We start from the raw sequence: 15240 nt of genomic DNA on the forward strand, positions 1-15240 counted from the left end.
AGCTATTTTTGTTCTTAAGATTTACATAGTTATTGCTCTACCTATCACACCTGTTACAGCTGGTAGCTCAGAATAGAAATTAGTAGCACAGAAGATAATGTATATGTAAAGATGTCTATATTTCAGTGGTCTAAGACTATTCTAGGCAATCGGAAAACATACACAAAAATTCTCATGCAGAAAGTACTGAATTTTAGATCAATAAAAGTCAAGGTTATCACCAAGAGATAAAGACTCAAGAGAAAACATGTTCCTGCTTTCTATGGTAAATGGGTTACCATTAAACAGGGAACACCTGGAGATTCAGTAGCCAAAGAGAAGACAAAGTTAATAGCTCCTTAATAAGCTGACACTCCCAAAACAGTAAGTATATATACTCAGTAAGTATATACTGAGACACTAAAATCAGTAACACCTATATTTTATGACATTTTGTAACAGTAAGTATGAATAATTCTGTGTGCAAAGGCACATGGACAAAGCAAGTCCCAATCCACTAAATACATGTCAAGTTTCCTAGGAGTTTTTATTTCCTAGATTATAAATTCAGATAAAACTGCAAATGAAAAGTTCACAACATTGCACAAAAACCACATAAAAAGTACATAGCTTCAGAAAGTTTGTTGGCTGGAGTCACCTATAGCTACCTGTTTTTTGACCTATATTTACCTGTTTTTTTGACTTACACATTCAATGTTGTCAGTCATACAACAGGGGGAAAATAATTAAAAGATCATCACCATCACATATTACTGGTAGTTAAATATTTTAAAACTCAAACAGAAGATGTGTTTGTGTCTACTTTGAGGGTACAGGTGCCATCTATAAAAGCATCCTAGAGGAAGTACAATCTATAAACCTATATTTATAGGTTACATTTATTTAATTTATAAACCTACAGAAGCATCTGTAGGATCTAAGGATAAACATACCATTTGTCCTTTAGGAGAACCTTCTTCCGTTAGTTTTTCAAATAGCTCTTTTGATGACTGGATGTTCTGCTTCAGGTAATCCCCAAACAACAAAGCATAAGACACTTTCTCCATGGCCTTGGTATGATTCATGTCAGCTGCTTTCAGAAGATACTGATATGCTCTTAAGAGAAAACAATTTCTTTGTCAACTTGAAGCAATGTAGCAAATTCCATTCATAAACCTGAAGATTCTGGAGAGGGGTTGTGTTTCTCTGTTTTAGCCTTTATTTTCTAAAAATGCATCTACCTACAATAATTTATTCTAGCCACAAAACATCAATATAAGCAACAACACACGACTTAGTTAATGGACAAGCTAAATTTTAATGTTTGCTCTACTTCATAAGCAAAGCAGTATGCATTTCCTCTCTAAGATTCACAAGAAATGTAAGGTCAAATTATGATATTTTTGCAGTAACAATTTTCAGTTCTGTACCAGTAAAACCATTCCCATAACAGTCTTGTATATCACGCTAAAGAGAAGCAGTCTGAAGACTGTAGTCTCTACAATCCGAGTACAAAACCACTCCAGTGAAAACACCAAGCCTTGGGCACAAGACAACTGCATACATGATTCATTTAGTGCTGAAAAAGGGGGAATCTCTGGAAACTCCTCTTTCAGTCTCAGAACTGGTAGTCCTTCAAAGTAATTTCACAGCACCTGGTTTCACAGCAATTAAAAATCACCTAACCTCACACATGGCAGCACAGTATCAGCAAACCTGCTTCAGCTTAGCCTCAGGGACCTTTGAGAGCATTCCAAGATTTTCATCTACCTCCCCCCTACTTTTTATTCTCAGGCTTGTTCTTGATCTTTAGGACAGACTGAGGCATACCTGGTTCCTCACAGACATCTTCTAAGAAAGTGTAAGGTGTACAAGAGAATTAACACCTAATATTGTTTTAGAATTCTTACCCTATTTTATACTAAAAAATAATACTCAGAATCCAACAGATATTGTCACTATGTCTTTGCCAAAGAGCAGACTTTAGATGTGCCTTGCTTTCTTTCATATAAAGTAGAAATACACTCCCTTATTTCCATAAATGAATCTAAAATAGTTATAGTCCCCACATATTAATCAGCAGAAGTCACCACTTACTGAGGAAGTTGTCAACATGAATAGGAGAAAGATCTAAATTACCACAGCAATTCTAAATTATAGTGGTAAGTCCAACAGCTATTTAACCAGTAATTGGATGCCTTCAGAAGGGAAAGTAGAATGAACAGAACACTAATTTCTAATTTTTTGATTTGTCTACAAGCATTACCCTCTTCTTTCTAACAATATTAATTGTTAGAATTTTAATGATTTGTTGATCTTAAATTTAATACTATTTTTATAGTGACTAAAACCATCAGAAAGCAGGAAAAAAAACCAGAGCAGGACAAGAAATGCCAATTTTTCCCACTTCATCTTTGAAGCAGAATGAGAACCAGACAGTAAGAAGCATGTGAAAAAGGACACTTAAATCACATTCTCAGATTTTCCCTGGCCAGTTGCCATGTATAAACTGGGGCTAGAGAACTGCAGCATCACCTTACATTAAGTCAATGTTTTGATGACACCCACTCTTCAGAAATTATTCTTACACAATTTTTACTGCATTCAAAGGAATGTAGGCATTATTTTTCTTTTCTAAATACCCTATATTTACTATCTATCTTCTATCACTGCATAGTTTGATATTGAGTCTAATAAAGCTCAAAATCTCAGGACAACTCCTTCAAGTTCTTTTTGAGTTAAGCAAAAGTGACCAATCATATCATCCTTCTCCTGTGGGGATGGATGAGGTATACTTACACTTTCTTCTGAGCCTTTTTACTGCTTTCATTAAGGATTTTCATTCCGATCTGATACACATCCTCAGCTTCTTGCATCTGCTTTCTCTTATTAGACTGCTCTTCAGCTAAAAGAAAAAGCCTACATTAAGAGCTTAAACTGTACCATTCAAGACTATCCTCTCAAAATTCCTATTTGTTCTAAAGGGTAAGTACAGCCAGAAACATGTTTTTGAAGACCAATAAGCAAAGGGATTACAAAAAGCTGTCTAATGGATGTGTTTGATATATTAATAGATGATTTCTTATTGTGTGATGTCTCTAGTGTATAAATTTGCTGATAAAATGTTTTCATTCATTGCTCGAAAGCAAGCTGTGCAGGTTCCTCCTTCAGAAGGATGTTTCCTAGAGAAGGGCTGCCTTTGTGCAACAAATCAGTAAGTATAATGGGCAACATTGTCAAACCCCTATCCTCCTGCAGCCTCAGAAACAGTTTTATAAATGCCATCACTGCAGGATTCCCAAATCAGGTCCGGGAACTGGCATTTTTAAAAACTTCTTCCATCATGAAAACTTTGCCTTTATAACTACTTGTTTATTATGGTATGAAGTGGCCAGGGACTTCTACATCCTGAAATAAAAAGCATTTAAGAGGACTGAAAACATGAGCCTAAAAAACCATTCCTTGAACAAGGACAAGCCAAAAGGTTGCTTACATTCACAGAAGCCCCACTTTTGATCTTTCTTGTAATCATAGGTTGTTGCACACCACAGCCTGCCATCTTCCCTCCCATCAGCAGTGCACTCTGCATATTCCTTCTCCATAAACAAAAACGGAAAGTGGCAAGGTTCACCATCTGCAGTGCCTCCAATAGCTGTCAAAACTGAAAATACACATCCCACAGTTAGACTACTCTCCTTTATTCCCAAATTAAAATCATATATTACAAACAGAAAAGTGCTCCTATGTTGGTTTTAGGCACAATCATGACAGAACACCACACGAGACAAAATGCTATAAAGTACTGGAGTATCAGCAGGGCGTACACTCCAACATACAACTATATGAAAAGATTTAAGTGAAATCACTATGATGTACATGAAAATTCTCAGCATTATGAGTTTGGTAATTTTCTACTCTTGAAAATATTTAGATTAAAATCATTATTTCATTTTGCCAAAATATTTAGTTGCATTCAAAGTGGCTTTGAACAGCACAATTTATCATTTCTCATGCACTAAAACTTCAAAGGGTACTGATTCCAGCACCATGATATTTTAAAATAAAATCAATCTTCTATGAAGACTAAGAATTCACTCTCTATGTTTTGAAGATGGAATTATTTCAGTTAGGCTTTTATAAAAGTTTTCCTCTTTCACTAAGCTAAATCCAACAGTTGGGTTCAGCTTCATTTGAAAACATTTGCAAAACCATGCAATTGACAATGTCAATTATAGAGTTTTTTTCAAGTTAACTTTAATTTTTGTAGTTACAGAGAAAAATAGTTCCTTTTTGGGGGGTTTATAATTTAAAGGTCTAAAGACTATATTAATTTAAATATTTCAGGTTGATTTTTTGAAGCAAAATGAAGTCTTTAGGTATAGCTGGACCTGTTGAAACTGCTCTTCATAACTGAATGCCTTGACACAGGTTCCACCACATCACTCCAAGTTAATTATATCACAAGAAAGAAACTGTTATTTTCAGTATCTCCACTCAAAAAGAATGTGTTAATATGCAATTAGCCTGGAATAATTTCGGGTATTTGTTAATACAAGCTTCTGCTAAAGGCTCATGTACCACTTATGGACCTCTTATCACTGTCATTTGAACAAGCTCCAAGTACCACTGTCATTTGAACAACTCCTCAAGAACTCATGTTTTGTACTTTGTCTCCTGTGTGGAAAGCAATTTTACACAGTGCTCTGCATTAGATGTAGCTGCATACTGAAGTTATGAAATTACTCTGCCCCAATGCTCCCCGCTTTGCATTTTTAAAATTCTAAATTCAACCATAATGCTGTTTTTGTTCCCAGATAATAAAAAAGACTAATCCCAAGAGTAACACAGCAATGTAATCACAGGTTAAAATGCCCACAACAGTTATTTATGTACTTAGACATTGATAAATACTAAGTGAGGTAAACAATTTACTCAGAGGATAAATCAGCTTTTGTCAAACCAAATGCTACAGAAGCAATTTACTTCTTTATTATCTCTGAATAAAATAAGTGGTATTTCATTATACTTGTTCTAATTTACATATATCATTTTATACTTTAAGCTGCTGGAAACCCAAATACAGATTACTTTTAACTACTGGCAATATTACTGTAAGATTCTTCCAAATAGGAAAACAAGTGCAACAGGAATTGCCAGCTCTTTATAAACTTGTTAGCAATTTTCAGCAAAAATTGTTATTATGGAGCTTTTAGTGTTATAAAACCCCAAAACACAACATGGCAAAAACTAAAGAAACATCATTTTCTTTACACACAACCTCATCACTCATCAGAAGAGAGTAGGACAACTTTCTCAGAAAGTTAAAACCTTTACTAGCACTAATTCTAAATGACTGATTCTTTGTTCCATATCCTAGAAAACATATGTGGAAATTTGCAGAATATACTTTTGTTCCACACAATGTCATAACCACACACAGTAGCTAAACTGTTTTTAGAAAAGCTTTTATGTCCCTTAATGCAGTCCTGTCACCAGTAGCTCATGTGGAGGTGTAACATCTGTACCTCAGAGATGCTCACATAAAGCGTTTGTAAAGCTGTCCTTTAGGACTCTTTTTCCCTAACAGAAAACATATACTTTTCTTTTAGAATTGCTTTTTTAAATGAAAAATTCCTCCATTCACACTGCTTATTTAATTAATAAGATGTTCCAAGAACTGTGCAAGACTTAAGTTTATGGTTTTTGCAAGTCACTTGCAGTATGTTGATAGGTATAGTTAAAAACCTTAGTTCCCGAGGAGCCAGTCAGCTTGACATATGTCATATTTGTATGAGATTAAAAGTGTCTTAAAGTTTAGTTTTGAAATAGACTGTACTGATTAAATATATTGCTTAGCTCACTGTTTTGTGGCAGAAAGATATTTAGTGGATTTTACATACTTTTTTCCTGTACAACATAGCATCAAACAAAAACACAGCAATGGTTAAGCCTGAGTTTTCACAAACTTCTATTAGTTCTGCTCTAATAAAGAAACAACCTAGAAAACACTCAGTAATTACATAATAGAGCTCATTTAATAACTTCTGCTTTCTTTTGACATTTCAATATGAGTTGAGAAGATAAATATCATTAGCAACACATAACTGTATTTTTCAGTAATATTGAAGATTTACTTTTTATGGACAAGTATAAAGGAAAAGTCTGCTGCATAGGCTAAGGTACTCAACTGTGCCATCTAGTTATCATTGACTACTAACTGCAAATCAAAAAAATTAATAAAATTAGGTAGTAAAAAAAAATATTAGAATTTTCTGGGAATTTAGGCCCAAGACATAAGATCTTACCTATACTTAAAAACTTCATGAAGTTTACATGCAGTTTAGATGCTGCCCTGAGGTTCTTAAGCTGTTCCAGGAAACTTCATCTTTACATTACTATTGGTTCCTTTTCTGTCAATTGACTCACCAGGCACATAGCCATGGATTGAAAAAGACTGATGCAAATTTCTCTTTGCATTGCTGGTGGACATACAGAGCACAGAATCTGTAATTGACTTCTATTTGAAGAAGTCAGGGCCTTCTCTATTTGATAGTTACAGCTTACCAGCAAGATAGAAACAATAAGAACAGAAAATTCTTTCAAATGAATCTGAAAATAACTACTCATTTCAATTACAACACATTTCAAGACATTTTGATGTTATGTCTAATGAAAAAGGCAGCAACTACCATTCCACTGCAGAAAGATTAAGACACTTGTTATTTCGTATGTCCAAAATTACTGTTTGTGTTCACCCACATGCTGGAGTTACTCAGACTCATCTATGCTACCACTTGTTGAAAAGTCTGTGAGCAGTTACCTGGATTCTGTATTTCTGCTTCTTCCAAATCCTTATTTAATAGGTTTGACATTTCTAGAGAGTTCAACTCTTCCAGTGAATTCTCTTTTTCCTCTTCTTGACTGTGAAAGCTCTCCTCATTCTCTGATTGAGAGTCCGATTTCCCAGATTCAAGGAAGATCTGACCTGCTACCACTCGAGTTCCTGTGGAATGGTCCTTTACCTGGTCCTCTGCAGATAAAGTCTGAAGGAAAGCAGCCACATAATTTACGAGATTAGAAACTGAGAAGCAGCAGCTGGCTTAAAATCCATTTAAAAACTTCTTAAAAGATACAGTTAATTACTTAAACAGTAGAATCAAAAGTAAGTGGAGCTACATCTATCAGCTCTCATTGCCTGTATCCTTTTCAGGTCTTTGAAAAAAAAAAAAGTTTCAAACTTGCAATCCAGTATTAATTTCTCTGATGCACAGAAAAAATTAATGAGACAGCAAGAGCTACAGAAAAGCTTAAAACTTAAAATCAAATTATTGTTCTGAATTTCAGACCTTTGCTCTCACCGCACAGGAAAATCACAATGACTAGAAACTTATCTCCTTACCTTTGACTCCAGTGATTCATCTTGATTTCCTTCTTCATCTACAAGAGACATAAGTGAGTAAAAATGCTTTTCCATGAATAACTATCTCAAAAATAAATACTTTAGTTACAATACTGTATTGTAGTTCTGAAATATTTTAGTGTACCAAGTTGACTAATACACTTCAGAAAAGCCTTATAACTGTGACGAGGGAGAATCAAATGTTTCAGAGGTGATCCTCTTCCTTAAATTATGCCAACACAACTGTGTGTTCCATAGTGAAAAAACTAGTTTTTCTAAACGCAAATTATAATCTGAATGGTTCAAGTCCAATTAAGCTACTTAAAAAGCTGCAGTGAAAAAGGCCTATGGAATATAAGGTTTTTAGTCAGCAAATCAGCTTTAGTACCAACAGCTCCAGTAGCGACCGGAAAGTTGTATTCACACCCCCATGCTTATAATTAAACATTGTCCTTTATAGAATACCAATTGATTCTGCCTGATCAGCATATTCAAACCTTTATATAGAGGTTTCTATCCAAAACTGTAAAGAATTTAAGATACTCTTCAAAAGATGGAAGTCTTGTTTAACTGTCATCTTTCTTGTCTAAAAGCTATATGATATTTGATTAGAAAGACTGGAAGGAAAGAAATGGTAAACAAGAAAGGGTATTAGGCAGACACTAAAGGAATACATGTGAAAAGGTGAAGATAATCAGAAGAGCTTATTTGTTACAGCTTATTTATGACACTGTTTTCTGAATTTTTTATGCAAAAATTGTTCTCTTCCTTTAACTAAAATGGGCTTCAAACAACTTGGTCGGTATTATCATTTTAATGGGAAGCCTCTAAAATTAACATCACTGAGATGTGACTGTTCAGAGTGATTTTTGCTCATTTCAGCAAAATCCCCCCTACATTTGATAGAACATGCCACAGGACTCCCTCTCTCTGGTACACAACTCACATTAAAATAAAAGCTCAAAACATAAAGACACCATTTAGCAAAGCTGCCACTAACTCCTCCTATGCTTAGAAATACCCTTTTTGAGGCTGTGTGGTGCACAATGCCCTGTAGCAGTGGCAAAGCAATGATGGGCTGGAGATCTGAACTGTGACTGGAAAAGATGTCTAAACTGATAGAAATTAATGCCCTGTACATGAGATACATTTAGGACGTTACAGTTAGCCATGAAAGGCTACCTGCATAAACACTACCAACAGTTTATAGAACTCTGCTGACTCCTGTAAGCACTTAGCAGCAAACAACACTTGCACAATTTTCATTGTCATGCAAGTAAAGTGACTTACCAGAAATAAGCCATCTCTGAAGCAACAAATTCCAAACATGACACTTCATCGGATCATGTTTAGAAGCCTACTACTAGAACCCTTACAATGAAAGGGTTAAACTTGGAAATCACTTTCTAGAATCTAGATTCCTTATTCGTACTTGAAGAACAACCTTTGACTGGAACCAGTGAAAATAATTCAACTTCAAGCTGTAACAGTGTAACAGAAATTAAGAAAAAATGTGAAGACATGTAAATTAAGCTGCAAAACTATGGTGATGAGATGACTGAGTACAACTGAGAGATCTAAATAACAGCCTGTTGAGGATGGTGAAGAGGATGTAAAGCTCAAAGAGTTTGACTGCCAGCAGTCATGGAATTAAAAAGGATCTGAACAGTTGATGCAGGTAAGCAGCTGTACTCTACAGGTCTGAAAATGAAAATATGTAGAGCACTTCAGAAAAACTTGTGGAGATAGCAGAGCACCCCAGATGAAACAGACCCTGCAAGGAGCAACCAAGACAGCATAAGAACAAACACCAATTCGGAAAAAAACATAATGACGCATAAGAAAAAAAAAAAGGCTAGCTCCACTTTTGACAGAGACCTCAGGGGTTAGCAGCTTGCTGAACCTAACAGATAATGATGAGTGTGATAAATCCTAAGAAGTTCTGCCACTGAACTTTGACACTATTGATCATTATATGACAATTGGTCTTTAAATTAATTTAAAGTACACATACATTTAGGATACTTGCTGGTGTTTCTATTTTGGAATTATGAAAGAAGTTGTCATTTACCATATTTCCCACATATTATATTCTATTACCCTAAATAATTCTGACTTATGACCAAACGCCACCTTCAAACTTCAGAACTTGTCAAGACATCCAGACATGCTTCTGGAGAGCAGGAAAACTAAGACAGGGTAATCTACCCAGTAGCTTGTATGCTCCTTCTAATATAGACAAAGCATTTATAAAGTACCTGTTATTGCAGTAGGAAATACCATGTTTGGTTTTTTTTGAACAGCTACACCAGCTAGGGTGATTGTTTTTCTCTGTACAAAACCAGCCTATATGCCTGACAGCACCTGAGCTTTCTAACATTTGAGAAAAGGCTTCACTAACTGATGTCAATCTATGGTGGTAGGTTCACTTTATGTCAAAAGATCACACAAGAACAAATATAAATAGGTTATACTGTCTATGCACAGATATGAAAGAACAATTTTATTGTAACTTCATATGCAAAAGGTTTACTAAATTGAAAGGCAAGAGTCATTTGAGCAACATAAGGTAGAGCTCACAAAGTGTTTGCCCTTCTTTGAAAGTAAATAAGCCTATTTCCATTCTATTGCATAATTTAAATTTTCTCTGAAGAAACTAGCTTTGTTACTGAGAAGTTGTACTTGAACGATTGTTTTCAAACAGTGGTTCCAAAAGGAACTAAAGCAAAACCAAAAGATTAATTTTTCTTAACTTTCAGTCTTTTTCTAAGATAGGCAGATGAGATTGCAGAGATAATGAACAGTATGACTAAAAGAGGGATCACTTACAGCCTTGTTGTTTCATAGAACTGCTGACTAATATGCACTCATTGGTTATAGAAGTGGGTTTACTCTTGTGAAACTGTTAAAACTATTCTGAAAGTGTTAATGAAAGGTCCATGAAAGGTCACAGTTGGACCTAGAACAGTTTATTAGTCAAGGCTGAGTTACTGAACAAAGTCACAGATGTTATATTTATGCACCTGCTTCAGAGATTAAAGCTGATAATTTAGCTTGTTTTTCCACAGTTCAATTATACAAAGTAACTAAGTTTTTAAAAAATTATTATTATTTGGCTCTGTTACCAAGGCTTTCTAATTCTAGAAACCTGCCCTAAAAAGGCCAAGTGGAAATTAATCTCGCAATTTGTTAAACAAGTTAGAGAGTGCAATGATCTATTTAAAGGAAAAGGTAGGCAAAAATACCTATGGCTCAAATGGGCAGTTGACAATGGTGTACAGAATGCTTCACTTGCAGTGATGAGATGTAGACATTGTTGGGTGCTCTCACACCCAGCTAGGACTTTAAAGGACTTCACAGAACCAAAATCTTTTTTCAACCATCCACCAATTCATATATAATTAAAATCAGCTTTAAGAAGTATAAATTTTTTCTTAATTAGAAAGGCCAGTTCAAGCATGCTATGTAAATATAGCAAAAGTACTCTGGCAGCCTATGCTAGAGAAAAAGATCCCACCAATATGCTGGATAAAGCTCCTACCATTTTGTGAGAATTACTGTTTTCAAGACAGCACTAAGGAGTGAAGGGTAGAAACCTGAAGAGCTATGCAGTGTGATTCAGCAATAACATCATTAGCTTGAGGGAGTTCAACAGTTCCAAAGTTTTGCTGTACCAGAAGAACAGACCAACTAACAGCCCATAAAGCTAAAGGGCTGTGACTACCAGACAAGAAATACCACTAGTTTCAATGTTAAAATGGTCACTCACTCAGGAAGTAACCAAAAATTAAGTAAGTGAAGCAGTTTCCCACAGCTGTCATGAATCCCTGATTATTGCGGTCAGTTTCCTTCTAGTTTTTGCCAAGCTCTTCAAGCCTCAAACACTATGACAAAAAAGCAAGTAGTGGGCTTCTGCTGAGAGCAGGGATCTCCCAAGTGGAGTATGCACACCTCAGGGAGTATGCCAGCCAACCCAACAAGGCTGCAGGAATAACATACCTTTTGGACTGTCAATAGATAAAACTTTTCTTAGTACAGTGGTCATTCCACCTTTATTTCATTCTTTTTTTCATTTGTGTTTTTGTGTATGTTTTATGAGGCACATAATATGTTAGGACAGGATTACAGCAATGTTTAACTTACAAAAAAAACGTGTAAAATGCATGCTCAAAAATCTTTCTATGGAGAGGGGTGCATGAACAGAAGTGGTTTGGCAGTGGTTGCTTTAGAGCATCCATGAGAGATTTTCTGTAGTACTTCTGGCAATTTCTTTCAATGTTGTTTTTATGCCAGTGACTAGATAGACACTGAAAGAGAATGCGAACTCTGTTTATCCAGTTCTTGCAGGGAAAAAAGATAATCTTAAGAAAAAAATTACCTCAGACTGCTTCTCATCAATTTTTCTACAGATATATTCAGCACAGAAACAGACTCAATAGCATAGATGCTATTCCCATTACATGAAGCTTTAAAACATGCAGTGAGTTAAGTAAAATCCTTAAGTGGCACCTATTCAGCAAGAATAGCTCCAAAGTATCCTTGGCAGCAAGTTAATTGTTCCCAGCTACAATCTGTGCAACATATTCATTTTAGTTCAACTAGAAGACTGAGATATAGGTCAGCCCTCACCCTGAATAAAAATCTTTTTTCCAGTGTCTTTACAATTACTGGCTAACTAGTTACAGAACTTACTCTCCAGCAGTTCCTCAGTAGGAACTGAGATTCCCAACCAGACCACAGGGCAAAGAGTTTAGGGAATATTTTTCAATCAGGTAAGTAAAAACAGAAAGGTCAGGGTAAACCACTGAGCTCTGACTTATGGCAGAATAGGTTGAAGCTCCCTACAGGTATGAGTGCGCTCATTTGTCCCACCAATCAGTGGGACAGCATAAAAACATCTGCCTATTGCTGGAGTTAGCCATGGAACACGTAGGAGAGTCAGAGGAAGCATCACTTCCTCTCAAGGCAGAATGAGAACATTTTTACCTCTTAGTCTGTAAACAAGAGGAAACAATCCCACGAATCAAATAATACTGGCAATCAAAAAAAAAAAAAAAAAGAAAAAAGGATATTTTCAATGTTCTTAATGAGTGATCAGCAGGGGAAGGCAATTACTCCTGCACCTGCAATGACCAGAAGACATCCAGTTTCATTTGGAAAACACACCTGCTTAACATTATTTAGCTGCTTTTGCCAGTGCTTTTTAATATCTTTCCCCAGTCACAATTTTAAATGCCTTCATAATCTGCAGCAATAGCATATGTTTAAAGAATATAGTGCCCCTTCCCTTGAGCTTGAATTTTCTTGTATTAGACTCAGGTTTTCAATAAATTGATTTAAACAAAGTTCATGACAACAGAGTTATATTTAAAATATTCACTACTAAAAAAAATATCATTAAAGACTCTTCCTAAAGTAAGCAAATGTCATACTTGGTCATTTTTACTCATTCTTCTTAAAACCCCTCCCACTATATTCATATCCCAGATGACTCTTTACAGACCAGACATTAGAAACAATTAAACACTCAAGGAAGCACTTAATACACAGTCCCAAGACTTATACCAGTCTCTAATACAGTAAGTCATACTGTTACTGTGGGAAGTCAAGGCATGAAATGAGGAAAACTTTCAGAATTATTCTTGTCAAAAATTGGAGCAAGAAATGTATTCCTCTCACACTTTTCTGCCAACTGATGAACTCTGAACACCCTCTCCTAATTAATTGTGGATAGCAATGAACAGTTTGACACCACAGTAGCAATTTTAGTTTTTAAACAGCTCCTAAGCCTACATTAATGTACTCTGCTTTCTGTGGCTTATCAATTGTACTACTTCACTTGAATCTAAACGTTTTGCTTATGCAGGCTGAATTAAACTATCAGAACTTCACACTCACAAAACAACTTTGTGATAGTGGGCTAAGTCAAGACAGGAGAACTGCATGGTAGTACAGCCACTGTTGCACACTTACCTAGCCCTTATCACCTAACTTCCACGTACACAACAGATGGTTCATCTGACATTCACAGTTCCATCTCACCTTGAGCTTTTTTCTTCAAATATACTATAAGTGAGAGCATATAGTTCGAAAGTTTGGCTACATCTCCCTGGTTTCACAGAATTTGTGTGTATTCTTTCTGTAACTTTAAAAGTACCCACCTGGCTTATAAAGTGACCTACAAAGCTTGTATAATCTAGTAATATTACTTTAAAGTTCAACTTCCTACTGCATACAGGAAAATGAACCCCAAACTACTGAACTTACCTCTAGCGAAAACGTTACTTTCCTGAAACAGTGTAAAAGCAAATTCCCAGTAACACCGCATATAGCTGTCGCTACGGTAGTGGCTGCTGGCTTTATAAATAAAAGCACTGCACATCCCCCCAGCAGCCCATGGTGGAAAGAAGGGTGTGGGAGGCAGAAACCCCAGGAAAGGAAGTACATGACAACACATGAGAATCAGACAAAACCCGAGCTGCATAACAAAATAGGGTTGGGAAAATAATATTATGGGGACATAAAACAGGCCCCATAAAACAGGATGCATAAATGTTTTCTACGTATCGAGGTGAGAAAACCGTTCTGATAAGGCTGAAATCAGCATTATCAGCGCCTCGGGACAAAACGCGTTCTAGGGAGGAAAAACCGCCTCACTTCGCTTTTAAGTGGTGCAAGCACTACAAAGTGGGCTGCTAAACGAGCTTTTAAAAGCAGGCACCGCACTGAGCAATGCGTCTACCCCTGCCAGGCCTCCGGAGCAGCGCCGGTGAGGCAGAGCTGAGGCAGCCCGGTCCCGGCACCGCGGCCGCGCCGCTGACAGGAGCCCCGCTCCGCTCCCCGCCCCGCTCCCCTCCGCCGCCTCACGCCCCGGCGAGGTCGGCGCTGCCCCACGCACCCCAAAGCCCCCGCGAGAGCACCGGGCCACCTCCCCCGCCGTCGCCGCCTCCGCGCCCCGGTGCGGGCGTCAGGACCCGCACAGAAACCTCTGCGCCCCCCTCCCCCGCCGCAGGCCCCGGGGGGCAGCGCCGCCGCAGCGCTCGGGCCCAGGGGGGCGCAGGGAAGCGGAGCCGCGGCACTCACCGGCCGCGGGCAGCGCTCCGGCCGACAGCGCGGCCAGGCACAGCGCCAGGGTCACCCAGCGCGCCCGCCGCCCCATCCCGCTGGGCTCTGAGGGGCCGCGCCGAGCGCCCCCGACTCCGGCTGCCTCGCCCCGCCCACCGCGCCGCCGCCGCCAATCGGCTGCCGCGCTGACGGCCGACTACGGGCCGCTGGCAGCCGCACACGCAGCCCCGGGGAACGGCTGGCTCTACATGGCCCGCTCCCATTGGCTGGGCCGCGGCCCGGCTCGCCCGCCACGCCCTCCCGGTAGCAAATAGCGCCGCACGTGTCTCTGCGAGGGCCGTTGCGCGAGCGAGTCCTGCCGAAACGCCCCTTCCATTGGCTCCCGCGCCGTTCCTACAGCACCCACAGTTCCTTGCGAGGGCCGCGGCGCCGCCTGGGAGCGTGCGGCCCATGGGCCCGCGGCGAGGCAGGGACTACGACACCCAGAACGCCCCGCGCCGAACGGCGCAGGGCGCGAGCGCGGCGTCGCCGCCCGGATCCCCGCCCGTTCCTGACGGCAGAACGCCGGGGAATGGTGTGCTCTGCTTTGGTTGGGAGTATGGAAGCAGTAAATTGTCTGCCTAAACCAGCACAGATGGACTGTGTGAAACATAAAGAGTTTTAGTGCAACTCCGTGACGCAGCTCTTCGGGTCTCCTAGGAATGGCATCCTTCTGTCCGTTAGAGAGCAAACGAGGAAGGGAGCCAGGAGCCCAGCCTGTAATGGACTGAAACACGGCTGGGGGGTAAATGGCACCG

At 38.6% G+C, this 15240-nt stretch overlaps 1 protein-coding gene across 1 annotated transcript in view; it reads right to left on the reverse strand.

The window, feature by feature from the left end:
* SEL1L (SEL1L adaptor subunit of SYVN1 ubiquitin ligase) overlaps positions 1 to 14550 on the reverse strand; it is a 34436-nt gene extending 19886 nt beyond the window's left edge. The window contains exons 1-6 of the mRNA XM_021542882.4: positions 14462 to 14550; positions 7379 to 7416; positions 6800 to 7022; positions 3473 to 3640; positions 2779 to 2884; positions 933 to 1095 (exon numbers count right to left, since the gene is read on the reverse strand). Coding sequence (XP_021398557.3) covers positions 933 to 1095; positions 2779 to 2884; positions 3473 to 3640; positions 6800 to 7022; positions 7379 to 7416; positions 14462 to 14537 — 774 coding nt within the window. The 5' untranslated portion in view covers positions 14538 to 14550. The remainder of the gene's footprint in view (positions 1 to 932; positions 1096 to 2778; positions 2885 to 3472; positions 3641 to 6799; positions 7023 to 7378; positions 7417 to 14461) is intronic.
* Positions 14551 to 15240: the final 690 nt, after the last annotated feature.

This window comes from Lonchura striata, chromosome 5 (assembly GCF_050655825.1).
Source record: "Lonchura striata isolate lonStrDom1 chromosome 5, ASM5065582v1, whole genome shotgun sequence".
Lineage (NCBI taxonomy): Eukaryota > Metazoa > Chordata > Aves > Passeriformes > Estrildidae > Lonchura > Lonchura striata.